Source organism: Dryas octopetala, chromosome 6 (genome assembly GCF_963921425.1).
Source record: "Dryas octopetala chromosome 6, drDryOcto1.1, whole genome shotgun sequence".
NCBI lineage: Eukaryota > Viridiplantae > Streptophyta > Magnoliopsida > Rosales > Rosaceae > Dryas > Dryas octopetala.
The window spans coordinates 10,697,599-10,724,868 of record NC_141371.1 but is presented as its reverse complement, the minus strand read 5'-3'; the positions used below and the strand labels follow the sequence as shown (position 1 = coordinate 10,724,868).

The following is a 27,270-nucleotide window of genomic DNA, read 5'->3' as shown; positions in this document are numbered from 1 at the left end:
TGTATGAATTCAAGCTCTTATATTTCTTCAAATTTTCAAGCAAACCCAGTTCAAATTTCTCAAAGTTTTGAACTAGTTCTGTCTTGGGTCTTCCTGATTTGCAAATGGGTATTTGATAGATTGGTCATTTATTGAGTGTTTTTGTGTGTTCAATTGGCGCAGTTACAGAGCATTTGATGAGAATGAAAGGATTGAAGTTTATTGGTTCATCATCCAAATTGGGGTTTGTAAGGTTTGTTGCAAAAAAAAAAAAAAAAAGGCAAACGTGGGGGATTCGGGGCGGGTTCGGGGAGGCCACTCCCCGGCGGGGTCGGGGACGGGGAATCCCCGTTTACATAGTCGGGGATTTGGGGCGGATTCGGGGATTCAAAAAATTTCGGGGGCGGGGGATGGGGGTGGCACCCCCGGCCCCGCCCCGCCCCGTTGCCATCCCTATACGTGGTAAGTTGTCAGTGACAATATGGCAAAAATGACCAAGAAAATTGGACATGTAGGCGCTACATTAGCATTTTTAATGGCGGGCCTGACGAAGTTGACGGCATTTTTCAACAATATTTAAAGTTCAGGTGGTAAAATAATACATATTAGAGGGCAAAGGGAGAGAAAAAGTCTATCTATTAGGTCAAAATGGAAAACTTTTTTTTTCCACCATAACATTTCCCACCGAGTCTCCGGGTCGGGTCGACTGGGGTATCACATAATGCCTTGCCAACAAATACAATACTCGTCGGAGCGTAAGCGTAGCTTCAGGGCCGTCGGCTTCACCTCTGCTTCCCCTATCGGAGCTCCCTCTGTCTCTGTCTCTCTCTGAGAATCAATTCTCGGAAAAATGAATAGCGGCATGAAAGCAGCTCTCATAAACTCAAAACTCAACTGCTGCATTTATATGAGAGCTGCCCTCTTCCATTCTACCCCCGTCTTGGATCGTAAAAGACGCAACTATTGGGAATCTGTTAGTTTCTCTTTCTTTCTCTGTGTATACATCTATATGTATATGTTTCTGGGTCATGTTCCATTTTGTTTATTTTTAATAATCTCTGCTAAAGTTTGAAATTTTCGGCCATTTGGGTATGCTACAAAGATAATCCAGAAATATTGGTTTTTTTCTTACTCTTATTGATTGCCCATTTCCCTCTTTTTGGTTTTGATGTGAAAACTAAGTGGAGGTGAAAAAGAAATGGAATTTTGTGGATTACGTTTCATTCTGTTTTGGGAATTGATAAAGGAGAATGTTCCTGAAAACGGGGTTAAATGGTTTATGAGCTACTTCTGGGTGGAGGGTTTTGTTTTTTTTGTCTAGAAAAATGAGTAGTTGGTTGTAAGCTCAACTTCATTGGTTTTCTGGATTTTCTCACCAACTAGACAGTGCATTGTGGTAAACATTCAAGGTTTCCTTGAAAAATAAACTAGACTGTATCTGTCTCTTATCCATTTATAATGGAGAGCTCTCACTTTTTAAATCGATTGGAAATAGTTGGGACTTCTAAGCTAAAGTTCATCGAAATTCTGCGTTTTCTCACCAATCAGTCAGTGCATTGTGGTAAAAATTCAAGCTTTCATAAACTAGACCATAACTGTCTCTTACGCTATTCATAAATGCAGAACTCTTTCTTTTAATTGATTGGAAATTGACAAATAGTAATGTCGAGTGCAAAGAGAAGAACTTTGAAATGCTGTTTATAATTTTGTAAGACTATATTGGCATGGTATCCATCAGACTGTTATTATGCTATTTGAGATCTCAATATGAAAAATTGAAAATATGATGAAATTATTATAAAAGAAAGACTCATGCCTGCATACATGCATACATTCACTTGTGCTTGTGTTTGTGTGTTCTCTATGATGGTAAGTTCTCCGGAATATAAAGTTATTTTAGAGCCCACGGATTCTTCATCTTTTATCATTGATCATAGATATTAATAATCCTGTCCTTGTTTTCCACATAATTATTGGTACATTGTGTCTCTCAGTTTTTTTATTTTTTATGGAAGGTGTATTGTTAAGTAAGAAATCATGGTGCCATTGTACGGAGGGTACCATATAAATATTTTTTCAGTATTACCAAATTCAGAAAATGGACTTCTTGTCCATTGCTTGTATAGTTTGAGTTTAGTTTAATAAAAGTTTCTTTCTTCTCAAAAAAAGATAGATAGCGTTAAGATACCGTCCATCCCAGAAACTTAATTTATAAGGAGATGAACCTCACAATGTATGTCCAGAAAAACTTAACAACACACACTAATGCACTCTTAAATCCACATAATAACTTAACCCAGTTGGGCCTACACGTGCCTCACTCCTCGTAAAAGTAAACCGATGTGCTCTTTGTTATAATCTTAACCTTTTGATTGTGATTTGTGAATTAGTGGGCTGTTAGCACCTGCACAAAGTTTCATCAAAGCATTGGTATTGATCTTTCAAGCATATTTTTGGTTCATTATGAAGTGTGTTGCATGAGGGGGGCCATGTAAATATGAATATATTTTTTTTGTTTATTTCTGTGTAGTTCTGTTATGTTTTTATTTTAAGTAACTGAATTTATTAAAGGAATTCCGTTTCCATGTTTTCGTATGTTGTACATTTGTTTACTGCATTAGATATGTGGGACATGTCAATTTTTGAGCTTCATTTGTATAATGTAATCTTTTGTTTTCTTATCCCCATTCTTTCCCCTTTTGAATCATAATACCTTATATTTTATTTCTTCTTTCTGATAGTGAATGAAATTATGTTAGTTTCTCATTACTGTTTATTTGCAGAGATGCAACCACCATTCAAAAAGGTCCAGAAAGATCTATGCAAAACAAACATTGTTGCGCAATGTCAATGCTTATGCAGACTTACTATTTCAGGTTCCCCATTCTTGTTGTTAATTTGTTTTTATATTATAATTGGCAGAATATTATTTTTGTATTTTAGCTTTAGCCTTTTAAATGGGGAACCAAGTATCTTGTGCTAGAAATTTTTGAAGAGTCATATGTGATAATTTATTCTTGAAGTTTCAGCAAAATGAGCGCTGTCAGACGGCAGTCCCAGAGTGGTCAATCTCTTTATTTATGTATTTGATAATACTTGTACAGAAATGATCTCACTGATATAAAATATGTTGTCTCAGTTTGCCTACTTTTGATGATTATGGCTCCCAGGCAACAGCCTGTTGTTTCCTTTTACTGGTGTCTTGGTGGACATGACTCTACTTTATATTTTTGATTGACTTACTTTCTTTCTTTCAATTAATGATTTAGTATATCTCTATTTCTCATGGACTGCTCATCTTTTGTAATTTTGTCCTGGGCATTTCCTATTTATGCATAGGTGAACTATTGCAAATTTTGTCATCTTTCCGGTTTATTTTGTAAAAGGTTTTGATTGTCTTGCAATTATATATCTTTGAATGTTGCAGAGTTGGCGGAATGAGCATGATGAGGATGACCCATCTTCAAGTAGAGGCACCTCATGGTTTAAAAGGCAATACTCAGCCAAGGGCTCCAAAAAGAATTGGGGAGGCAATCAAGGAGCCTGGAGTAGCGGCAGAAGTAAGGAAGTACTTATGCAGTAAAAGACATGTAGTCTATCTTGTAAAATTAGATATATGAATGACACATCTGTTAAGCTGGGTTAGGATAGAGGGTTTGTCTTCTAATTGTTTCCATTGAGGAAATATTTTCTATGGGATGTTGTAGAATTTTGGTCGGTAGTTGAAAAAAAGCCTTTCATGTATGCTTAAGTGGCCCTTTTGTTCAACAGAGATCAGTGTGTATATATTCGTTGTGGTTTACTTTGTGAGTCATATTTTATATTTATATAGAAGGGCCCTAAATTCATTTAAAGTAGGTGATGCTCTTTTGGCATCGGATAGGCACCTTACATTTTCCTTGCATGATTGATGTATTTATGTCTTGATTTCTACATTCATTTTTCAACATTCTTGAAGTTGCATATGATCTCATTGCATTCATTTGGAACACTATTTCAGGAGGGTTCCAGTTTTGTGAAGATGATATTGATGTGGAGACCATTTTCCAATCCACATTTGGTGGGAACAAATTCTATTATTGGTCATTCCTTAATGAAGAGAATCCACTGTGGAGGAGCTCTTCAAATTACTCTAATTACCATGGGAGGTCTTGGAATTGGAGGCATCATAATGAAGAAGAATATGAATACGTGTCTGAGTCTGAGAGTTCGGAGTCAGATGAAAGGTTGGCCCTTGGATTGAGTGCTTCTGGCCCTCTAAAACTAGAAGATGTCAAAAATGCGTGAGTTCTTTTAGCAGGATCTCATTGTTTTACTTCTCAACCACTCTTGTCCACTCATATATGATAATTTTTCTTTATCATCTAATCCCATCCTACTCTGACAATTTTAGATACCGAATCTGTGCACTGAAATGGCATCCGGATCGTCACCAGGGATCTTCCAAGGTATCAACATGCCCTAACCATTCATTAGATTCTCTATATATTGAATTTTTGATGTGGAATGTCATGAGTGGTAAAGTAAGAGAGAGTAAATGGGCTTGTCATATTTAGAACTGTAAATTCATTCTGTTTTATCATATTGGTAGTGGTGAATAGTTTATGACGAATACCTAGTAATGTTCAGCTGAGCCATAGATATTGAGTGATTGTAAGCAAGTATATTTCAAGTGTTGAATCATTTACAACTGGTAGAATTGATGATTTGTTACAAGCGGGAGATGATACAACGATTGAAATAGAATGAGCGCTCATGCACTCAATATATGTTGCTCAAGTGAGCAGTTTGCTATTTTACCATACTCAAATCATCTGCATATCAAAATCAATTGTTCAGTGACTGAGCAATTAATTTATGTATTGCAGGTTGCTGCAGAGGAAAAGTTCAAGCTTTGTAGCGCAGCATATCAATCTTTATGTGATAAATTGGATGTGAACTGAGGATGCTCAAAGCCTGCTAGTTTAGTTTAATTGCAGATGCTAGTAAATGTAACATATGATCACATTTGTATTAAAGTTTGAAGTTTTCGGCTTGCATCCTAGTGATCTTAGGTAGGTTGGTGGATTCATCACAAGAGGTCCCCATAGGGATTATTTATAGTTGAAATTCTTTTATGGAACAGCACAGGGATGCCTGTATGGCTTTCAAAGCGGCAGCCGATGCAATAATCATCCAGTCATGGTGGTAGCAGGCGACTTTGCATTGCGGGAAGTATGTATGCATATTTTTAATTTATACATTTACTGAGGGTGTAAGAATGGTATATTTTCTTTATATTAAAAAAGGTAATAAAAATTGATCATCGTGGGGCAATTAACTTTTAGATGAGTTAATCCAGAGATGAAAATTACGGAGTTTGAATTCTCTGTGTTTATCGTTAATGTTTTTATGATAATGAAAAACAATGTGAGAAGTCTCTTTTATTAAAGGCCTTTCATTTTATTAAATAAAATCGTCTTAGTCCAAGCATTTTGCTGGTGCTGGATGGTTGGTGGTGGGTGCTGACCATTCTTGGCTAACTGGTGTTGTCCATGGGAAGTTATTGACCAATTGTTCAGAGAGTCAAAAGGAAGATGTTTGATTTCTCTCATTTTCCTAGATGCCTCTATATGGTTGAATCTTTGGTGTTCAGGAGCTGCAGATCTGCCCTCCAAATCTAGGCAGCTGTTGGTGTCAATGTTGGTCTAGACCATTCCTTCTCTTTGGACTTTATGGATTGTTTATTTCACAATTTGAAATCAAAATCTCAGAATTTGCCTTGGTCTCTTGCCTTTTTAGTCGCAGTTTGGTATAACTGGAAATGGAGATGCATCACTGTTTTTAACCCCTGAATTTGAACACCCCATTGGCCACAAAATGTCTATAAGAAGAATGTTGTACACAATTTACTTCCTCTTCACTGGTCTCCACTCTCCCCGTCCTAGTGTTGGTTAAAGCTCAAAATTGATGGGAGTATTAAATGTGAGCAGTGAGCAGTGAGCTTGGCCAAATTGGTTCTCTTTAAGTAATACGCAATGAAAATGGAGGTAGGGGAGCTTTTTTGGTTTTTTGTTTTGGACAAATTAGTTCAAGATTACTATCTGTACCGAGGGCGGATCTAGGGTGGGGTCAATGGGGTCAATTGACCCCATGAACCCAGAAATCTCCCCTTAGATGGAAAATCTTGATCCTATAGTTCATGGCTGCTGCTTTAAGTTACAGGGGCAAGAAATGGTGGAAGGTGTTTGTGAAAATATTCGAAAAAGGCAAGGAGAAGAAGAAGAGAATGGATCACTTGTCTAGGAGGTGTGATTTTTTTTTTTTTTTTAAACTTAAGAGACTTGCAAAAATGACATCGTTTTGGTAGTTTTATTTAAAAAACAAAAATTGAAAGACTTAATACGCAATGAAAATGGAGGTAGGGGAGCTTTTTTGGTTTTTTGTTTTGGAAAAATTAGTTCAAGCTTACTATCTGTACCCAACGGCGGATCTAGGGTGGGGTCAATGGTGGAAGGTGTTTGTGAAAATATTCGAAAAAGGCAAGGAGAAGAAGAAGAGAATGGATCACTTGTCTAGGAGGTGTGATTTTTTTTTTTTTTTTAAACTTAAGAGACTTGCAAAAATGACATCGTTTTGATAGTTTTATTTAAAAAACAAAAATTGAAAGACTTAACATTCATACAATACATATGTCAACAACTCATTTACATTTTTCACATTGAAAATGAACAGGGCCCTAAACCTAAACCCAAACCCAATTCGATTCTAATCTCATCCAAACTCAATTTAACTCTCACAAATATGGTGAAGTTCGCCGTCACAGAAGATATCACAGCCGTTGACTCTCACGCACTCGACTTGAATCTTACCTCATAAACAATGATTTCTAGATCCACCACCGTCTGTACCTTATGTTTTTCCTCCCGACAAATGAGAGACTGAGTACCATTCAATAGTTCAAATAGTTATGCCATGCACATGTAATAATCTTAACACATTTACTCCTCAAGGATATTAGTGTAATTTAATCTTTACAAATATACTAAATTACTAATATACTAGAGTCAAGTAGTCAACAAAACTCGCGCAAATTAGCTGAGTTAACGCGGGATAACCCCTCCATATTGGACAAAAGCGATAGCGCCATTAGCAGCTAAAAGCCGATGCTGCTCTCACTCCTTCTGAATCCTTTCTCTTTATAATCTGGGTTCAGTTTGGTTCAATATCTTTGTCAAAATCTTGATAAATATATAATGCTAAAAACCAGACAGATCTTGGGTTGTTCATCAGGGTTGGTCTCGCATCGTTGGAAGCCCCAAAGCACTGATAGGCTCTCCTTCATTTCTATCCCCACCACCACCAACCCATTATCATCTTCTTTTTCGTCTTCAAGAGTATTACCCACAACAGTAACTTTGTCATCTCCCGGGTCCTCAACTTGCCGCACTCGTCTTGGAGCATTCAGAATGTCCTCAGCTCATTCTGGGTCAAACCCAGGTGACCCTTCTTCTTCTTCATCATCATCATCCGTAGCTGTAAGTCTCTTTTGTTGTCTGTTTCTTTACATATTGTTGGGTTTCATATAGAATTGTTGGTGTGTATGCCAAATGTATTTGGTGGGCTGTAGTGAATGTTAGTTGCTTCTGAAACAGGGAAAATGTGTTTGTCATAGATTTTTGGTGTGTATGTTAAATTTATTTTTTTGGGCTATAGTGAAATTTAGTCACTTTTGAACCTTGGGAGATGGATTTGTATTAATGAGAATAAAAGATTTGGTTCTATTTAATTTGTAATTGAGGAGAGGTTTGGTTGACCTCTTCAGTTCATATAACCTGTCACCTCCATGGCGTAATTCAAAGTTTAAGCATTGTGGATTACCCTGTGAATATATTGGGAAATTTGAAGTTTCAATTTATTTTTGCCTCTGTTTCATACCTTTGTCATTTGTTGTTATTGCAATAATAAATTGGCAGACATGGCTAGATATCAGAAAGATAATGGTAACAAGAGTGCACCCTTTTCTTGTGCTGTTATATTTATCAAGTCATCATATGCTTTACTAGGCCATGTACGTGATTATATATATTTAGGTTGTTATCCAAATTGAGTAATTTATTATATCTTACTATTATTTATAAATATAGTTTATGTTGAATTGAAGGGCAATGCTGCTCGTAAGATCAATTTCTGTCAGTGGTGCGGTGGCCCCACAAAGCATGAGATACCAGAGGGAGAGGAGATGATAAGAGCTATTTGTACAGTTTGTGAGAAGATTGCTTACCAGAACCCAAAGATGGTATGCTGTTCGAATTGGAGTTTGTTTTTCAATGACAATTTCATTGGATTGTGCATGTATCAGTCCTAGAGCAATCCTAGTTTGAATATCTTGGGTGGAAATAGACTGAATTATTATGTTGTAGATTTGGAGTGAAGCACTATGTGCTTAGTCTATTTATTAAGATTTACGTTAGGGTAAGTGCGTCTCAACTCAGAAATCTCATATATAATATCTGGTTGATTATTGTTTTGTCTCCATGTGATGCTACCAATATTTTCATATATAATGTAAACAGTCAAATGTATGATATCCATGTATTTAGTAGTTTACTGGCAACTTTGATTCGTCCCAAGTCCGGTCAGGTTTTCTTCCCACTTTACACTAGTGTAGGTCACATGCATGATTTGCATCCAAACTCGAATTTTTTGTATTTTTTTTTAGTTTAATAAGCTTGGGATAATTTTTGAGAAACAATTCTGTAGAAGTTTTTGTTGATTCCAAAAATTTGGTTTTGAGGGTGATGAGCAATAAAGGTTAATATGTTATTTTGTGACCTGCTGTATTAGATTCACACCAGTGTTCGATACTTGAATTTTATATATTATTTTTTTCGTCTAGCATACTTCTTAGGATCTCACTCTCTGATAGTCTTGGTATGCACATATGTGCCTTCATGTACTGACACACTAGTTCATGCTGACATGCATTTATATAATTGCAACTTTGGTTCTATGATTAACCATTCTGGCCTGCTTACCTTTTCTTCTTTTCATCACCTGGAGTCAGTTTTTATAGATGTTAAAATTTAGAAAACTATATTATGGTTGAATTTGAAAAAGGAGAGAGAAAATTATAAATGTGTGCACATGATTTTGATTGTGAAGTTCTAAGGCTTATGCAGTAAGTATGATTATTTGTGCACACTTTTTCTTCTTTTCACCATCTAAGTTTGATCATTATGATCTGTTCTATGCATATTAGGACTAATTGTTTTCCTTCATATGTGACATCACTTTCTTAATTTTGCTCAACTGCTTATAGGTTGTGGGATGTCTGATTGAGCATGATAACATGGTCCTACTTTGCAAGAGGAAGATTCAACCATCATATGGTCTTTGGTATGTTTGTAAATGTATAAAGTATTTATTTGGGAAGGGTCAACTGATGTAGTTATTTCCAGAGAATGAAAAAGAATAATGCATAAGCAACCTGGGGTACTAGAAACTTTTTGTTATGATGATTACCATCTCATCTTGATGTTTATCATAATCTTAATCGTTGGGTGTTGTCTATTAGGACACTTCCTGCAGGCTACATGGAAATTGGGGAATCAGCTGCAGAAGGAGCAATGAGGGAAACCTGGGAAGAAGCATGTGCAGAAGTAGAGGTGGTGTCACCTTTTGCTCAATTGGACATCCCACTAATAGGCCAGGTAAGTGAGAAACTTGTCTTTAGCTACATTAAAAAAAATTTCTAATACATTTGAGAAAGATGGTTTTGTGTTTATTTTGTGTTTTCCTTTTTTTTTTCTTTTCTTTTCTTGGAGCAGACCTACATAATTTTCTTAGCAAGGCTGAAGAAGCCCCACTTTTCACCAGGTCCAGAATCATCAGAATGCCAACTTTTTTCACTTGATGATATACCTTTTGATTCTCTGGCATTTTCATCAATGGTAGTCACCTTAAAATTGGTAAGGGCATCTTTTGGATGCTATGACCTGTAACATTTATTTCATTACTTCTTGACATATATCTTATGTCATACTTTCTCACCTCTTGTGGCTGCAGTATGTTGAAGATGTAAAGGCTGGAAAACTTAAGTTCCACTATGGCACCATTAATAAAAGGTAGGTTCAGTTTATAAGATCTTCCAATTAAGAAAGAATCTTAGTGAGTGCAATTTCTGTTGTCTAAGGATAAAAGTAATTCAACCACCCGTAAAATTTGAGTTAAACATTGTTGAGTTGTTCAAATTTGATTCACCAAAAGAAAAAATTGATTTCTTTGGAATGCTTCCAGTGTTGAACATCTTAAATGATATTTTGTTAAGAAAGTCTTAAATGATATTATATCCTTGATGCTTGTTTTCAGGCCTGGCACAAGTCCTTCTGACATTCATGCCTACACTTTGGATTATCATCTACAGTTCTGAGTCCTGACAAGATGGTAAATTTAATTTAATTTCATTCTTTTCTTTTTTTTGGAATTTCCTTCCCCACCCTGCAAGTGTTTGGAGTTAATTATCTCAATTCCATCTTTTTTACTCTTCATTCGATAAAATCGACATTTTAGACTTGCATAATCTTATGAATTATCATTTTCTGGTTGCAGAACCCAGTTGGTGTGTGGAAATTGGAGTTGAACCTCTAAACACATTGGTGAAGTTGGGAGTGCATGAATTTTCTTAGAGAAGTGGAGTCAGTATCTTCTCCAACCCCAGAAACCACTGTAGCCATTGGAATTCAACATTCGCTCTACGACTCGGAATTCTGCATAATGTCAATTAAGTTCATCAGCTACACAGTTAGTTGCTGTGCATAATTCAGAGAATGGCTTTTCCTTATTCTCATGTTCTTTTCACATCGCCTGTAGAGAACCAAATTGTATAAATCATGAACAGATTCAAAAATTAATGACAAAATTTTCTCCTCTGATATTAATTATGTTTCTCTTGGAACAAGCAGTTCTTTATATTTGTAAGTAGGCTAATGTTGTCTTTGCCAGACAGACAGACTGTTAACATAAGATATTTATGTTATCAGAGGATATAAGCATTTTATGTCATATAGAGTGACATTTGGACATTGGATAAGAACTTACTTATTACCATTGTATACGTTTTTATCTCTTTTATTATGTGATTTAGGCACATGATGATGAGAAAGATAGACACAATGCTGTATAAATACAATATTGTATGGAAGTCTTTCTCTTGAGATTGATATAAACCAACTTATAATATTCATATTGTTTTTAATATATTTACAAAATTCTGTGATGGATAAATTCTGATCCAAAATACCGACCAACAAAATTTCTATAAATAGCAACAAAAGGCGGCTGATTCTCTCAGTACACCGTTGATGAGTCAACACAAAAACTGGACCCCACAGTGGGAGAGACTAACTAACATTACTTGGGACAAGTCCATGCAACAAACAAGTCCATCTTCCCTGGTTTCTCACTCCTTTCCAGAAGCTCGTTTACTTGACCTGCAGTCCTCGCCTGTCCCAATTTCTCAAATTAGGGTTTCCATACAGATATGAATCCCAAACTCCGATCCTTTCAATCCAAACCCTAAAAGTTCCAAAATCAGAAGACTTCGGATTAGGGTTTCATGGAGAAGAGCAATTCCTTCAAAGGCTCGCAGAACCCATGGAGCGCCGATTTCGGACTCGGCGCCACCGATCGGCGATTGGCGTTTTCGCGCCAAGCCTCGTTCCAGCAGTATCGCGAACCGCACACGCCGGTTTCGATCAATCTGAACGACTCGGCAGCCGCGCCTTTCCTCTCGCGGAGTGTGTCCAGCATCGACGTTCCGCCGGGAGCGTATTCGGAAGACGAAAGCGACAAGCTTTTCGGGGAACGGAAAGTTTCGGCAAGGAAAGTCTCGGCCTTGTTGGTTTTCGAATCGGTGTTTCGGATCTTGAGGTCCGGAAATCGGTATATGAAGAGGTTGTTCGTGTTGATCTCGCTTAATGTGGCGTATTCGACCGCGGAGTTGGGTATTGGACTTTTCACGGGGCGTATAGGTTCGTAGATTATGATTGACTACCTAATTTTATTTGTAATTTATGATTTTATTTTTAAGCTTTTGTTGAATTGTTTTTTTTTTTTTTTTTCAGGTTTGGTGTCGGATTCATTTCATTTAACTTTTGGGTGTGGCTTATTAACTTTTTCCTTGTTCGCTATGGCGGCTTCTCGAAAGAAACCTGATGGAATTTACACTTATGGGTAAGACTGTTATGTCTTGGAAGTGAAAATGAGTTGTTTTGTTAATAGCTTTGGGTATGTTTTGGATTTGAGAATGGTGAGTATAATGAATTCCTTTTATTCTATAAATCAGGTACAACAGGCTAGAAGTTTTGTCTGCTTTTACCAATGCTGTAAGTATTTCACATTTCCATATCATTGCAATTGTACGCACTTTTGTAATAAATTAAATAACTTTCTTTGTGCATGTTAAGTTATGTAGTTTCTCTATTTTTAGGTAATGATGCTTGCATAGGACTAGTATTTTGAGGACATTTTGATTTGCTGTCTTGTGTCACATTACTTGTGTTAATGTCAATTCTTAGGCTTTGTCTTATTTTTGGAGGTCCATACTAGAAATTTCTAACATTAGAACTTATAATTGGTAAAACTAGGGCATCTTGCAATCCAAGTGCCATTAGTTTTGACTTGATTAGGTTGTTACCATCCACTTTTAGATTAAACCTTTTCCATGATCTACATTTGTTTTCACTTTTACATTTTCTATATATCTCAATAGAGATTCCCTCCCATTATTGTCTTTTGGTTGTAATTATTGAAATACTTTCGTTTATGTAACCTCTGGCTAATATGTGGACTTTGATTTGATTCTGCTGCACATGTAGACAGCTGTTTCTTTTGTTTATGTCATTCTCCTTGGCTGTGGAAGCGCTTCATGCATTCATACAGGATGAATCTGAACATAAGTAAGTTGGTTATGCAAACTACAATGATTGGATATTCTACTGCAATGATTGTGTCAATTGAACTTAATTATTCATCGTATTGTTCTTTCACAATGTACACTTAAAACTTCTGGGATCTCACTATTTCATTTGCTTTCATTATTGTTCCCAAACATTTTTGTCATCTCACCAGTGTCCAGATTGTTGCCTTTGTGGTCCATTACCATGTGTTAGCATCGTACATGTGAGAGCTCTATATGTGTGCTTCATTTGTTGGAAAACAGGAGGATAATCCTTTTCTCAGTTATTTTCTTCTCCATCTTGGAGAGTTTTATACAAAAGTAAATGATCAAAACAAGGAAATCATTTCAAATAGTAGCCTAATTACAAGCAATCAGCCTAATTATAAGCCTAATCAATCAATTAGCTTCACTGCAGGTTATTAGAATAAAATCAATATCTTCCAACATCATTGACTAGCTAAGAAATTCCAACTTATGACCAATTTCTGGGCAAGTTCGATTCTAGATAACATTAGAGTTTTATGTTGGGAATTGTCTTCAGTAAGTTTTGTGGCACACAGCATAATTTTGTGCTGTCTTTTATACCAAAATCCCTGTAGATTCGTGTATCTCTAACCAAAATCGGGCAGTATGGTGTTTTAAAGTGATCTCATGACTTGGTACTTAGTGCATATGTTTTTGTGTGTGAATGCATTTTTTTGTTTGCATAATCAATCTGTTTATCTAGTTGAATTTTGCCAGTGTGTGAAAATTTTAATGTTGCGCTGGTCTATATCATATATAATTGCAAACATACTTAGATGAATAACTGTGCTAGAAAGTTTTTGGTTCTAGTTTTTCTTCTGATGGATTTCATTGCTTGCTAATTATCTGGTTATAGGCATTACCTGATTGTTTCGGCAGTGACAAATCTACTGGTGAATCTTATTGGTGTTTGGTTCTTCAGAAATTATGCTCGTATCAATCTTGGTAAGTTTCCAGATGTAGTTTATGTTTTGGTATTAAGACCCTCTTTTGTTTTGACTGTTCTAGGAAATTTACCATGGTCATTGTTTTTGAGACCTACCCTTAACTCCAATGCATCTCATTAGTACCTAAAGAAATGCCTAGGGTTAGTTTTGTTTTGATTTGATTAAAGATTGTCATGTATTGTTTAGAGTTCATTGAAAGTTCAGGATGATGGACTGAGTATAGACCTTGGTGCAAGTGCTACTAGGTTAAACCCTTGCATCAAAGGCCACAAAAAATATCCAACCTCTTGCCCTGACCTAAGTTATTGGAATGGTACCTGACATTGATAGAAAGGTTTTAGCATAGCAATCTGAAAGTAAAATTTTCTATGGCACATCAGAATGATGCGATTGCATTCCTTACATGTACACCAGCCTCATTGATGATTGGTAATATAATCCAGAGATTACTGGTATTGGTGTATCCATCAGTGTTCCCATTATGATATTTGTGCATCCTGATTTAATGATTTTAGAATGCGTGGCCTAGCAATGAATCTTTCCCTGTAAGGGCAGTATGTACATTGGAAAATGAGATGTTTTTTTTTCCCTGCTGTACATTTTTTTATTTGGCATATATTTGTCATGCAGTTTACAGAAAAGCAGAAGATATGAACAATCACTCAGTCTGCCTGCATGTTCTTGCAGATTCCATTCGCAGGTATAATATGCTCCATCCTTCCATCTGTCCCTCCAACTCTCTTTCTCTAGTACATTAATTGCCTTTGTGTGTGCCTGCATACTCATTTATATATGTTATGCAAACTTCCATCTGAAGCTGGTAGATGTAAATTTGTTTCCCAGTGCAGGTTTGATATTGGCATCCTGGTTTCTGTCTCTTGGGTAAGTACTGCTTTGTTTTTCAGTCTCTACCTTTCCTCTTTGCTATTTCCTTTTTTTTTTTTTCATTATATGTGAGATCTGTTTTGAATTATGCAGGGTTAAGAATGCAGAAGTTTTGTGTTTCGGACTAGTTTCAGTTGCAGTTTTTATGCTTGTAATGCCCCTCTTTAGAGCGACTGGTGGCATTCTGCTCCAAATGGCACCACCAAACATTCCAGCTTCAGCATTGAGCAAATGCTGGCGACAGGTTGTGTATATTTATTTCAGTATGGCTTATTATTATGTTTTGATAGTAAATGGACTTACTGATGTTTAATATGGCATTATATATTTTGTTAGATTTCTGCCCTTGAAGATGTTTCTGAAGTTTCTGAAGCTCGGTTTTGGGAATTAGTTCCTGGTCATGTTGTTGGTTCACTCTCAATACAGGTAACTATTAAAAATTAAGTTCTATATCGAGTGTGGCCAAAAAAAAGTTCTATATTGAGTGCATGTTGATGTTGTCAATTTGGCTGCATAGTATTATCTATTTGTTTACACGTCTCTTCTCAGTAAGGATATGCAGTGGCTGATTTTAGTTGATTGATGTTAACAGGTAAAGAAAGGGATAGATGATCGCCCCATTCTTCAATTTGTGCATGGTTTGTACCATGATTTGGGAATACAGGACTTGACAGTGCAAGCTGACAATGTCTGAGATTTTTTGTTTCTCGTTTCTGCATTGATTGGTGGTTGGTGAAAACGGATTGGATTGAAGTCGGAGATGTAGATTTGTTCTCACTTTGTCATTTCAAATAGTGGTATTACCATTAGAAGGTGACTCATTTATTTCCCAATATGAAAGAGAGGAATTTGATCGTATACATGTCACATTGTAATCAAATATGAGTGAATTACAATTTAGTACTTTTACTTTACATGTTATTTCAATTTAGTACTTCAATTTTGAAAATTTGTAAAAAAATACTTCTAATTTTCATTTTGTGTCAAAATAGTATTTTTGTTAGTTTTTTTTGTGAATAAGGATGTTATCTCCTGACGTGGTAAGAATATTTTTGTCTTTTCACCGCTTGTAAAAAAAATTTAATATTTTAAAACTTAAAAAAAAAAAAAAAAAACTCTATCTTCTTCCTCCTTTCCCCTCTCCCACCCGAACACCCCCCACCCCAAACCTCCTTCTCTATCTTCCTCCCAACCCAGCACCAGCCCCTGCCAATCCTTGGGAAGGTATGCCACACAGCTCACAAGCAAGAATGTTTTCTCTCATATAAAAAAGAATGACACACACTCTCACTTACAAACAAGGGTGAGATGGTATGGGCGAGCATGATGACTGTAAGTGGTCTTTAACTCGACTTGCGGAAACCTCCCCAAAACGCAATAAGGATGACAATCAAAGTAGTAGCTTTCATCTTTATCAAAAGTTTATACTTATTTTCATATGATATGCATTGTATTTCTTGTATCCTTTCCAAAAATTGGTTTTTATTTTCATATGGTATAGAAGAAAATTTTTTAAAACAGTTTTTGAGTAGGATAACAGACGCACAAGTTTTCAAATGCTCTCCAAGAGATGACAATCTCTGAGCATAAGAATAAAAAGGTTCTTTATGCTAGGGAACGACAAGGGCTGAGATCAAGTAAAAATGTTTTTCATGAGATAATTATATGTCATATCTATCGAGCAAAAAGATTTAAAATATAATGCTTTCTACTTCCCTTTAAATTCAGGACCAGCTATAACATTTCAATTTTTATAGCAAGAAATTTAACTACTGAAGCTATAACAAAGAAAATAATTTAAGCTATAAGAGATAAAATATACAATATACGGTTAGAACACTGTTATCTTGAGCTCAAGAAAAAGTGTTTCTGAATTCGCAAGTGCACAAAATATATGCCGACAGGAATGCAGAATAAGTGTTGCTGAATCCACTAGTACACAAGAATGGCATTGACAGAAGAGCAGGGTTTCATCTTCCAGTGAGTGCAGTGAGTTCGGTGAATCGAGTACTTTGACCTCCAGCCAGTGCAGTTTCTTGGAATGATGGAGGCATGGCTGGCCACACAAAAGCAGGTCTTTCAATGGGAAGCAGCGGTGGATCTGCTTCCCTTGCAAGAACCTTAAGAACAGTTCTCATCGATGGCCTCTGATGTGGGTTCGGATGGCAACAAGCTAACCCCAAAATCAGCACACACTCCATATCATCCTCATGAATGTCTCCAACCAATCTGGAGTCAACAGCATCAAGGATCCTTCCCCTGCTATAAAGATCCCACAGCCAATACACGATGCTATTGTTGTAGTTATTCAGCTCATTTTGATTTCCAGGCTTTCTTCCACAGACAACTTCTAGCACAAGAACACCAAATGCATAAACATCTGTTTCAAAAGTTGCCCTGCTAGTAAGAAATATTTCTGGAGCCATATAACCTGGTGTCCCTGCAATCTCTTTAGTGGAGTGGTGAGTGAATTCTGTTTGCTGAATGGTACGAGCCAGTCCAAAGTCTCCCAGCCTGGCAATGAAATCTGAGTCCAACATGATATTGCTGGCTTTTATGTCGCGGTGAAGCACTCTCTTCTCGCATCCATTGTGAAGATAATCTACTGCCTGAGCTACTCCACATATTATGCCGTGCCTTCTTTCCCAGCTTAGTGTTGGTCCCTCTATCTCCACGCTTGAATTCTGATTTCCGAATACGAATCTGTCTAGGCTTCCATTTGGCATGAACTCATAGACAATTAGAAACTCATGGCTTTCATAGCACCATCCAATTAATTTGACCAGATTTTTGTGACGAAGGCTGCCGATTGTGGTGACTTCTGCTATGAATTCTTGCTTGCCCTGACGTGAATCCTTTGAGACCCTCTTGACTGCTATCACTTTATTTCCCAAGTGTCCCTTGTACACTGTTCCAAAGCCACCTTTTCCAAGCTTGTTCTTGGGATTAAATTTGCCTGTTGCTCTTTGAAGTTCTTTCAGTTTGAATTTCTTTGGAGCCATGGAAGTGCTTTGAATCTCTTCTTCTGTCCTCGCATATACATCCTCCACTTGCTCCTTTTCACGTTGTCTTGTCCAGTACAAGTAACAAGCAACTCCACTAATTAGCAAGAGTACTAGTACTGCTACTGGAACCGCAATCCAAACCCAGAGCAGGTTCGAATTTTCTTCTTTTTCATCTATATGTGATGAGAAGAAGTCCCATGATAGTATGCAATTTAGCTGAGTGTTCTTGCTTGTGGAACCCGAGAATCCCACGTAAACATTCTGTGGAAGATAGTCAGAGAGATCAAGAGAGCGAGACAAAACTGGATTCTTCATCTTCTCCCCAGTTGCATTGGTCAGGGAAACAAAGATGCTGATGATCTGGCTGTCATACCGAACTATGACTGTGTAATTGCTTGCGCTTGCAAGATTAACACCATAGCTACTTAATGGCACTTGTTCCATCGAGTAAATGCTATTTACATCCAACCCCACATGGTTGTCATCTACATCTTCCGAGTAGCTTTGTCTTGTGTCAAATTCTACTGCCACTATTTGTGCTTGATCAGATCCATTTAAACTTGCATTTACAATTCCAAGCCATTGTCCTTCGCTGTTCGCCGGAAGAGAGGAACTTCCAGTTATGATAAAGGCCAGGCCTTCGCCACCTGGATCGGTTTTGGGAGTGATATTAAGTACAAAGGTAGAATTGAAAGATGCTTTGGTGCGATTAGTACCGCCTTTGCCTTCTTCTCTCCACAGCTTGAATGGCTCATTATATAAAAACATGCCAGATTCATTCTCGATGGAAGCGAAACTAAAATCAGGAGTGACTTGGATAGCATTTTTAGCTATATTCGAATTGTCACGAATAAAAGAATTCAAATGTTCGTCTTGAAATGTTGAATAGTTAAAATTCAAGCATCCTGCTCGAGTAAGAGCACCACACCACAGAGCTAGTTGGAACACAAAGCTTTTTAGTACAAAAAATTGCATTGTCTTCATGAACAATGTAAAAAAGGAAGAAGCTGATCGAGCTTTCAAGGTTCAAGGAATACACATTCTTTGGCAAGATATTTAAGGTAATTGACGTCAGACTAATGCATGACTTGTATCAGGAGGAACTTTCTTTGTTTTCTCGAATTCTCTGTTTGAATGGTTTTTTAATGGGTACAATGGTATGACTTATGAGATAAACATACTTTGGATTTGGAAGTCTATTTTTGTACATATATACACCATAATGGTAGTACAGTGGTAATTGCTTGAGGATATCTACAATATTATTTACTGTTTGTTCAGGCCGCTGAATCTATATCACTAAAGATTTACTGCACAAATGATTGTTGTCTAATTGTGTGTTAAACTTAATTTTAAAATTGAAGTCAATGAAAACGTACAGGTTGTTGAAAATGACAAAGTCTGCAAGGAAAGTTCATTATCTACTAACATCAGAATAATCTCATCCTTTAAAAAACAGAAAATGACAAATATAGATAGAAATATATGTAAAAGGACAAAAATCTTCTTTTTCGGACTTTTACAATGTAAGCCAGGTTAAGGTCTCCACCAAGGAAACTCCTACGAAGGTTGATTAGTTTTCATATAACATGCATTTAGTTATCGTGTCATACTTTATTTAGATTAATATCTGCTGAGGTAAGATAACTACAAGAAGCTGAGGCAAGCCTTTAAAGGCTACGTGACCTAATTACCAAGATACTTGAACCATATATTGGTTTTCAGTATCCAGCAGCTACACACCACATGAATCAACAATTTTGTCCTGTACGTCCTTGATTCAACCAATGAACATGTGTAGCTGTAACAAACTAATTAACTTCACTAGTTAGCTTCAAAGTACGTAGGGTCTCGATGCACATTTATAAGTCTTGATTATTCATATCGATCAGCTTTAAAAGTTATTTATTTTGCGTACGTGTTATCTGAACTCGATCGATCATATATATTAACAATACAGTCAAGGAAAAACATTGTTATTGTATTCACTTGTTTTACTTTCAACCTGTTTTTCTCTTGATCGAGGAGATCAGCCAGGAAACTTCAATATATTATTCCAAGTAACATGCATGCATCAAAGTAATCTCATCCTGAAAACACAGAAAATGACAAAATATATGTACGTACAATGAGAAACATCTTCGGTTTCATACTTTTCCAATATCAACAGAAGTCCAACTTTGGCCGTATTAACCGAATTTAAAAGACTAAACTAAAGTCTTAAATGAATATTATTCATGCATCAGCAACGGCAAGATAAATCCTCTGCTCGATCATTGATTTGTTCAATTCAATTTGGATTTGTATTTCCATGCATGTTCAAGTCTCCTCAAAGGAAACTCCGACGAATGTTAATTAATTTCCATATAAAATTTATGCTCTGCTGGATAACATATAATTATAATTAGTTTTAAGTCTTTTTATTTTTAATTCTCTAAGGAGATATCAATAAAATATATGAGAGAAGGGAGAAAGAAAGGAGAGAAAAAGGATCAAGGTGTTAATTTCCATAACGGTTCTAATCATCTCCATCAACATTTGTCAAACCTTAATTTCCTTCATTATGCCTTCATTAATTTGCTCCTTAAATTATTCTGACTTTCTTAATGACATTCTATTGTAGTGAATTATGTCTTTGCACACCATGAAATATACACTTCAAATTATTCTTCAATCCATTAAATTAACATAAGGGATGGGAAATATGAAGAAGTGAAAGAGAAACAAAACTAAAATGAAAAAAAAAAACTATATATATTTATCAACTTGTTTTAATTAGTTTTAATCTCATGAGCGAAAATCTTACCAAACAAACCCTTAGTTATCTTTAGGGGAGGAGCTACATGCAAGTGGGCACGAAGTGGTCTTGCCCCCAACCCACATGTAACTATATGCATATTTAAGGAAACTTTTAGAAATATTTCTAGTATATTTGAAAATTTTGAAAAAAAAATAATATAATAGCCCCCAATTAAGACATTTGAATTAAAAATTACAGCTCTGCCCTTGGTTATGGTGCTATATGTTATCTTAACAAATCAATAGTAATAAAATCTGCATGATACTCATGAAGATTATAGGATATGGAGTTGGAGAGACAAGAACGAAAAGGAAGAAGATGGTGAGTTTTCAAGGTTTCAAGGAATAGACACATTCTTTTGCAAGATATTTAAGGTAATTGAGGTCAGACCAATGACTTGTATGAGAAGGAAACTTCTCTGTTCTATCTCTCCATTCTCTATTTAATTGTTTTTTTAATGGGTATAATGGTATGAGATAAACATGTTTTCCATGGACTTGGAAATGTATTTTTATAGATTTATACAGCATCATCGTGATTGCTTGAGGATTTGTACTGTCTTATATGGTGTTGTGACTGTTGTTTGATGTATATACAATGACACAGAATAATCTTATCCTGAAAACACAGAAAATGACAAAATATATATACAATGAGAAACATTATCAGTTCTATACTTTTCCAATATGACCAAAAGTCCAATTTGGCCGTATTAACCGAATTTGAAAGACTAGATTAAGTCTAAATTAATGACTATTATTCATGCATCAGCAACTGCAAGATAAATACTCTCGTGTTGATTTGTTCAATTCAATTTGGATTTGTATTTCCATGCATGTTCAAGTCTCCTCAAAGGAAACTCCTACGAATGTTAATTAATTTCCATATAAAATTTATGGTCTGCTTGATAACATAATATTTAGTTTAAAGTCTTTTCATTTTTATTTGGCTTAATTATTGATTTACCACAAAAAACTGTAACTCATTTCCACATTGCCACCTAAAAATTTTTTTGTCTCAGATTACCACCTGTAACTTACATCTGTGTTCTATTTTACCTTGTTCAGTCAACAATTCCGTTAAAAATGCTGACGTGGCGCGCTGGATGTGCGCCACGTGTCACATCTTTGCTTTTATTTTTCAGATTTTTTTTATTTTTCTATTTTTATAAAATTTGAAAATTAATTAAAAATAGCTCCAAACTCCGAAAAATCCTACGGACTTGTCTTGACTAGTACTAATTTACTATGAAGTCAAAATACCAATTTTCCCTCTAAAAATTTCCAGAAAATTTGGGAAGTCCAAATTTATTTCTAGAAATTAAAATACTCTAGACTATTTGGAAATTCATAGAATAATTTTCCGAACTCCAAAAAATATGAGGTCTGCATCGTTAGTCTTTTAAAAACTAACAATACCTTTCTCGTGAACACTTGCTACCCAAAAGACCTCTCAGTCTTAGAGGAAAATAGATTTCCCTCTATAAATAAATTCTAGAATTTACGTAAAGTCTCGAAATAATTCTCTAAAACAGGCTTTTGGTAATTTTCAAAATATTTTTGAGAATTCTAGAATTTATTTAATAGAGGGAAATTTTTTTTAATTTTTTAGAAATAAATTTGGAAATTTTTAGAGGGCAAATTGGTAATTTAACCCTATAGTAAATTAGGGCTAGTCAAGACGAATCCACATGAATTTTCCATGTATTTTTCTAAGTTCGAAAAATAAAAAAATTCGAAAATAAAAACAAAAATATGACACGTGGCACACATCTAGCGCGCCATGTCAACATTAAAGGCCAAGTCAGCATTTTTAACGAAATTGTTGACTGAACAAGGTAAAATGGGACACGGATGTATGTTATATGTGGTAATCTGAGACAAAAAATTTGTTAGGTGACAATATAAGAATGAGTTACAATTTTGAGTGATAAATCGATAGTTAAGTCTTTTTATTTTAGTAAACTATTATTAACCCCTTTTTGGGGTAGGATTAATTAATAGCCTCCAACCTATATAAAAGTATTTAAGTTCAATTTATTTAATGCTTCCGTCCCTATTCAATCCGAAATTCTAAGATATTTGGATATCGACCAAAAAAAAAAAAATCCGAAATTCTAAGATATTTGGATATCAAATGTCCATATTATTCTTGTGCATGCCTCGGGACCAAGGGTTTAAATTTCGAAGTTTTCGGCGAAATTTCGCCGAAAATTTCGATTTTTCAAGGGTCCGAAATTTTAACACCAATTCGACCGAATTTCGGCAAAATATTCGAAATTTCGCCGAAATTTCGAGCGAAATTTCGAATACCCTAAATGCAAATTTTTTTGAATTTGAGGGAAATTTCCACGAAATTTAGGGAAACTTCGACGAAATTTCCCTCAAATACCCAGTAACCCAGCAAACCCCAGCCCCCAGCGCACCAAATTTCCCTCACTCCCTTACTCCCTCAAATACCCAGCCTCACAATCTCACCTGCATAGTCGTCGGCGCACACCTCCATCGATCTGAAACCCGATCTGCAGCGCCTCCTCTCTCCTTCGTCTTCTCGGCTCTGTCTCTTCTCTCTCTCGCCTCTCTCCTCCATCGTCTCGGCTTGCAGCGCCGTTCTTGGGCGTTATCTTCTCGGCGCCGTTCTCGGCTTGCAGCGCCGTTCCGGCCACCTCGAAGCCCCCGGCGTGTTTCTCTCTCTTAACCCAACCTGAAAATCTGAAATCAGTTTGTGCGAAGCTGAAGTGCCATACTGCCAAGTCTGCCATCAACCCGTGACTGTGTGTAATAGTCTGTATGTGAATGTATTTATTATTAGCTATTATATGGTTAGGTTAAAGGACAGATGACATATATCAAGATAAGTAGGTGGTGAGCAAATTAATTGGTCCTCTTTATTTATATCTTGAAGTTGGTGAGCAAATTAATTTATGAGCAAATTAAGTAGGTGCTGTCACCCTAATTAATGTACCAGAAACTAGTTAGGTGGCATTTATTTTTGAATTGAATTGAGTTTCCTAATCTAATGGAGTGTCTCTGCACCACACACAAAACCCATTTTGATGCAATGAATAGAAGAATTACATTTCCACATAACAAGCTAACACATCCACGCCTGGAGTGATAGAATTAGAGCATCCAACCCAAAACCAATTGGCAATGGGTGGAGAGGCCCAAGACTTATAAGCACATATGCTAAGCCTTAGTTTTCCGATGTGGGACATTGCTCCACATTACTACTCTCAACACGCCCCCGCACGTGTGGCGATATTTTGAGCCTTACACGTGAACAAATTATATTGGGTGACGTGGGAGCACGTGTGACCGTTGAGCCTTACACGCGGATAACCAAGCTCTGATACCATGATAGAATTAGAGCATCCAACCCAAAACCAATTGGCAATGGGTGGAGAGGCCCAAGACTTATAAGCACATATGCTAAGCCTTAGTTTTCCGATGTGGGATATTGCTCCACATTACTACTCTCAACATGGAGGTGGTCACTAACTTCCATAATGTCGACCCTTGCTGGTCTTCCAATGGGGCCTTGATTGAGAGAGCACAGTCTCTCTTTAACTCTTTTCTTTCTTGTACTCGTGTTTCTCGGGTTGGTAATCATGCAGCGCGCATCTTTTAGCTAAACATACACTTGTGTGTTCTAAATTAATAGTCTAATAGACTAAAACTCTAAACTGTCTAATAGACTTAAGTCACTTAACTAACAGTGTAAATGTCTAAATTAATGTATCATGTATTGATGTATATGAGTATATATGTATGTATGAGGTTGAGTATATCATTTACCCACTTTTAAATATTATCTAACATCAATTGATCAATATCATATTTTGGGTTTACATGTAAATTATATTGATCTTGGGTTGATTTATATAAGATAAATTATATTAATCTTAGGTTGATTTATATAGATTTGGAATTAATTGTATAATTTTGGGTTGATTTTGATTTGTATAAGTGTATGATTTTGGGTTAATTTTGAATCTTTAATCGTATAATTTTGGAATTGATTGTATAATTTTAGGTTGAATTTGATTTGTATGATTTGTGCAATTTGTATGATATATAAATATTGATATGGAAGTTGAAAGTGGTGATATGATATGATTATGAAATTGGAATTGGTATGAAGTGACAATTACAATTATGGGCAAAACCCTCCAATATTCTACCCACCACATCTGCCTTACTTGGTTGAGTCTGATAGTAACTCATTGGCACAACAAGAGACAAACTCTTCTAATGAGTATGCTTATGGGCAAATTCAACCACAACAGGTTCCTGATCCATATGGTTGGCATGTTGATAATTACATGCAAAATTATGCTGGAGAAGTATCTTGGGATGATTATTCTTCACATTACACCTACTCTGGACATGATGATACTGAAGACAGCGGAAATTTTGAACCTCCTAGAAACTCTATGTGGTATTGATTACTTTTGTAATTCATGTGGCAATATTATAGTAAAAATAAAATTGAGGTGTTATTGAAGTAATTATTAATTAGTGAAGCATTTTTTTAACAGTATTTGCCTCCAGCGCGCATTATATTCATCACATATCACATGAAACCTACCATATAATTTGGTTTTTTTCAATGTTTTTTATCAATGTAGTAGATAATATGTTAAATAAACATATGGTGAAGTTTCATTCAAAATTTCCGTATTTTGATAATAATTTCCGTCGAATTTTTGTCGAAATTTAAAAATCTTCGAAATTTCCATCGAAATTTCCATCGAAATTTCCTCGAAATCCGAAATTTTATTCCTTGCTCGGGACAAACAAGCCTATTCCACCTTGGCCCATGCGTAGGTCCAGTTCGGCCTTGGTCCACGTGCTACTTCGACATACTTGGCCCACGTGCTACACTTTAGTAAAAACTGAAGAGAAACGATGTATTGAGCTGTGAACCAATGACATAGATTATAATATTCTAACCACTTCCAACCAACTCACCTGCACAACAAGTTTTGCTATTATAGTTCGGATTAATTTAAAGAGTAATGCTACACTTATTATATTTTTATATCACAATTTTATACCGCCTTACATGATATTTATATATTAGACACTAAAAAATAAAAAATAAAACCTAAAAAAAAATGAAATACTCTTTCAGTAAAATAATGACACATAAAGTGGAATACAAATGTAAAAAAAAAAATGTGGGACAATTAGTATTATCGTAATTTAAATTATAGAGTTTAATGAATATTAAATAATTACAAAAAAAAATATATCTAATATTAGATATTTACAATGAAGATTGTACACAAATACTAAATAATAACATGCAATTAAAGCCCACGACCCCACTAAAACATAAAACTAAAATTGGGAAAAAAAAAAAAAAACATAACGAAAAGTCCAAACATACAACATACAAGCCCATTACAAAATGATTACGATTTTGAAATTTCAACATCTTCACTTTCCCAAATTTCAGTTTCACACAAATCAAAATCGATCATCTTAAAAAAAAAAAAAACACTAAAATTGAATTGATCACTGAAACTAAATCGTCACACTGAAATTGAATCGATTATACTAAAATTGAATCCATCACTTTGAAACTGAATCGATCACATTGAAATTGAATCGATCACTAAAACTGAATCAATCACACTTAAACTAAATTGATCACACTAAAATTGAATCGATAACCAAAAACTGAATCGATCACACTGAAACTGAATCAATTACACTAAAATTGAATCGATTACTAAAACTAAATCGATCATTGAAACTAAATCGATCACACTGAAAATGAATCGATCCCTTTGAAACTGAATCGATCACACTGAAATTAAATCGATCAATAAAACTGAATCAATACACTTAAACTGAATTGATCACACTGAAATTAAATTGATGACTAAAAACTGAATCGATCACACTGAAACTAAATCGATTACACTAAAATTGAATCAATCATTAAAACTAAATTTTGATCATACTGAAAATGAATCGATCATTTAAACTAAAACTACACAAATGGACTCTTCGTTCTTCTGTTTTGTGGTCCTCACATTTTGGCTAATATTTAACAAAATGTGTGAGGATATGGGTGATCGATCTTTCTCGGAGCTAAGATGGAACCAGTTAATTAATTAATCTTGAAGAAATAATACTTCATTTCACGAATACATGCATTAAACCTTACAAACACGGTCCAAACAAGTAGGAGTAAAGTTTGCATACCTAAATTGTGTGTGGATCAGTGAGAGAAACGTTGCTGCATGTATATGTAAAAGGGTAGATATTGATCGAGACAGAGAGGAAAACAGGGAATGGCCGGTAAGGGTAAGAAGAGTAAATGGCAAGGGAAGTGGCTATAGTTGGCTAAATTTTGTAACAATTGTTTTTCAATCATGCATGTTTGTGCTGTTTCATTTATTTAATTTAGTTACAGCACACTCTGAATAAGATATTGATGATATATGTAATAATATATTTTGGTGAAAAATTTGGTGACTATATCTTTATTGATAAGAAAAAAGAAAAAAAGAAAAGAAAAGAAAAGAAAAGAAAAGAATAAGAAAAAGAAAAAGAAAAAGAAAAAAAAGAGAGAGAAAAAGAGAAAAATATAAAGATCATTAACTCTCACATGCATGTAATTTCTTATTTCCTTTTGTAATAGAATGGAAGGGAAAAAAAAAATGTCAACTATGAT

At 35.5% G+C, this 27,270-nt stretch overlaps 4 protein-coding genes across 7 annotated transcripts; 3 read left to right on the top strand and 1 right to left on the bottom strand.

Moving 5' to 3' along the window:
• The first annotated feature begins 623 nt into the window (after positions 1–623).
• Positions 624–5,284, top strand: LOC147282297 (Chaperone DnaJ-domain superfamily protein). Of its 2 annotated transcripts, XM_086247838.1 has the most exons (6): positions 628–952; positions 2,763–2,855; positions 3,407–3,539; positions 3,980–4,262; positions 4,373–4,427; positions 4,848–5,284. In XM_086247838.1, the coding sequence occupies exons 1-6, from the start codon at positions 830–832 to the stop codon at positions 4,920–4,922; spliced, it is 762 nt and encodes a 253-aa protein (XP_086103964.1). In that variant the 5' UTR covers positions 628–829; the 3' UTR covers positions 4,923–5,284. The 2 variants fall into 2 exon arrangements, with proteins under 2 accessions (XP_086103965.1, XP_086103964.1); XM_086247839.1 differs by lacking the exon at positions 2,763–2,855 and having other exon boundaries at positions 624–952.
• Positions 5,285–7,089: 1,805 nt separating this feature from the next.
• Positions 7,090–10,892, top strand: NUDX23 (nudix hydrolase homolog 23). Of its 2 annotated transcripts, none has more exons than XM_086247543.1 (8): positions 7,090–7,458; positions 8,106–8,257; positions 9,281–9,357; positions 9,536–9,671; positions 9,789–9,929; positions 10,027–10,085; positions 10,330–10,404; positions 10,570–10,892. In XM_086247543.1, exons 1-7 carry the CDS (start codon positions 7,215–7,217, stop codon positions 10,388–10,390), a joined length of 870 nt encoding a protein of 289 aa, XP_086103669.1. In that variant the 5' UTR covers positions 7,090–7,214; the 3' UTR covers positions 10,391–10,404; positions 10,570–10,892. The 2 variants fall into 2 exon arrangements, with proteins under 2 accessions (XP_086103669.1, XP_086103668.1); XM_086247542.1 differs by having other exon boundaries at positions 7,093–7,496; positions 8,123–8,257.
• Positions 10,893–11,319: 427 nt separating this feature from the next.
• LOC147282295 (Cation efflux family protein) lies at positions 11,320–15,689 on the top strand. Of its 2 annotated transcripts, XM_086246772.1 has the most exons (10): positions 11,324–11,990; positions 12,084–12,192; positions 12,305–12,344; positions 12,841–12,917; positions 13,800–13,888; positions 14,521–14,590; positions 14,734–14,772; positions 14,869–15,019; positions 15,112–15,201; positions 15,368–15,689. In XM_086246772.1, exons 1-10 carry the CDS (start codon positions 11,576–11,578, stop codon positions 15,467–15,469), a joined length of 1,182 nt encoding a protein of 393 aa, XP_086102898.1. In that variant the 5' UTR covers positions 11,324–11,575; the 3' UTR covers positions 15,470–15,689. The 2 variants fall into 2 exon arrangements, with proteins under 2 accessions (XP_086102899.1, XP_086102898.1); XM_086246773.1 differs by lacking the exon at positions 12,841–12,917 and having other exon boundaries at positions 11,320–11,990; positions 14,708–14,772.
• A 796-nt stretch (positions 15,690–16,485) lies between these two features.
• On the bottom strand, positions 16,486–18,843 carry LOC147282294 (Concanavalin A-like lectin protein kinase family protein). Its single transcript, XM_086248691.1, has one exon. It carries the CDS (start codon positions 18,762–18,764, stop codon positions 16,746–16,748), a length of 2,019 nt encoding a protein of 672 aa, XP_086104817.1. The 5' UTR covers positions 18,765–18,843; the 3' UTR covers positions 16,486–16,745.
• Between the last annotated feature and the right edge of the window lie 8,427 nt (positions 18,844–27,270).

What these genes read in the sequence shown, in the direction of transcription:
- LOC147282297 (XM_086247838.1), top strand. Translation starts at nt 830, where the DNA reads ATGAATAGCGGCATGAAAGCAGCTCTCATAAACTCAAAACTCAACTGC. An exon ending in CTAGAAGATGTCAAAAATGC is followed by an intron (nt 4,263 to 4,372) that starts GTGAGTTCTTTT and finishes TGACAATTTTAG; the next exon opens with ATACCGAATCTGTGCACTGA. An exon ending in GTCACCAGGGATCTTCCAAG is followed by an intron (nt 4,428 to 4,847) that starts GTATCAACATGC and finishes TATGTATTGCAG; the next exon opens with GTTGCTGCAGAGGAAAAGTT.
- NUDX23 (XM_086247542.1), top strand. Translation starts at nt 7,215, where the DNA reads ATGCTAAAAACCAGACAGATCTTGGGTTGTTCATCAGGGTTGGTCTCG. An exon ending in CATCATCATCATCCGTAGCT is followed by an intron (nt 7,497 to 8,122) that starts GTAAGTCTCTTT and finishes GTTGAATTGAAG; the next exon opens with GGCAATGCTGCTCGTAAGAT. An exon ending in CTTACCAGAACCCAAAGATG is followed by an intron (nt 8,258 to 9,280) that starts GTATGCTGTTCG and finishes AACTGCTTATAG; the next exon opens with GTTGTGGGATGTCTGATTGA.
- LOC147282294 (XM_086248691.1), bottom strand. Translation starts at nt 18,764, where the DNA reads ATGAAGACAATGCAATTTTTTGTACTAAAAAGCTTTGTGTTCCAACTA.
- LOC147282295 (XM_086246772.1), top strand. Translation starts at nt 11,576, where the DNA reads ATGGAGAAGAGCAATTCCTTCAAAGGCTCGCAGAACCCATGGAGCGCC. An exon ending in CTTGCAGATTCCATTCGCAG is followed by an intron (nt 14,591 to 14,733) that starts GTATAATATGCT and finishes TTTGTTTCCCAG; the next exon opens with TGCAGGTTTGATATTGGCAT. An exon ending in TGAGCAAATGCTGGCGACAG is followed by an intron (nt 15,020 to 15,111) that starts GTTGTGTATATT and finishes ATATTTTGTTAG; the next exon opens with ATTTCTGCCCTTGAAGATGT.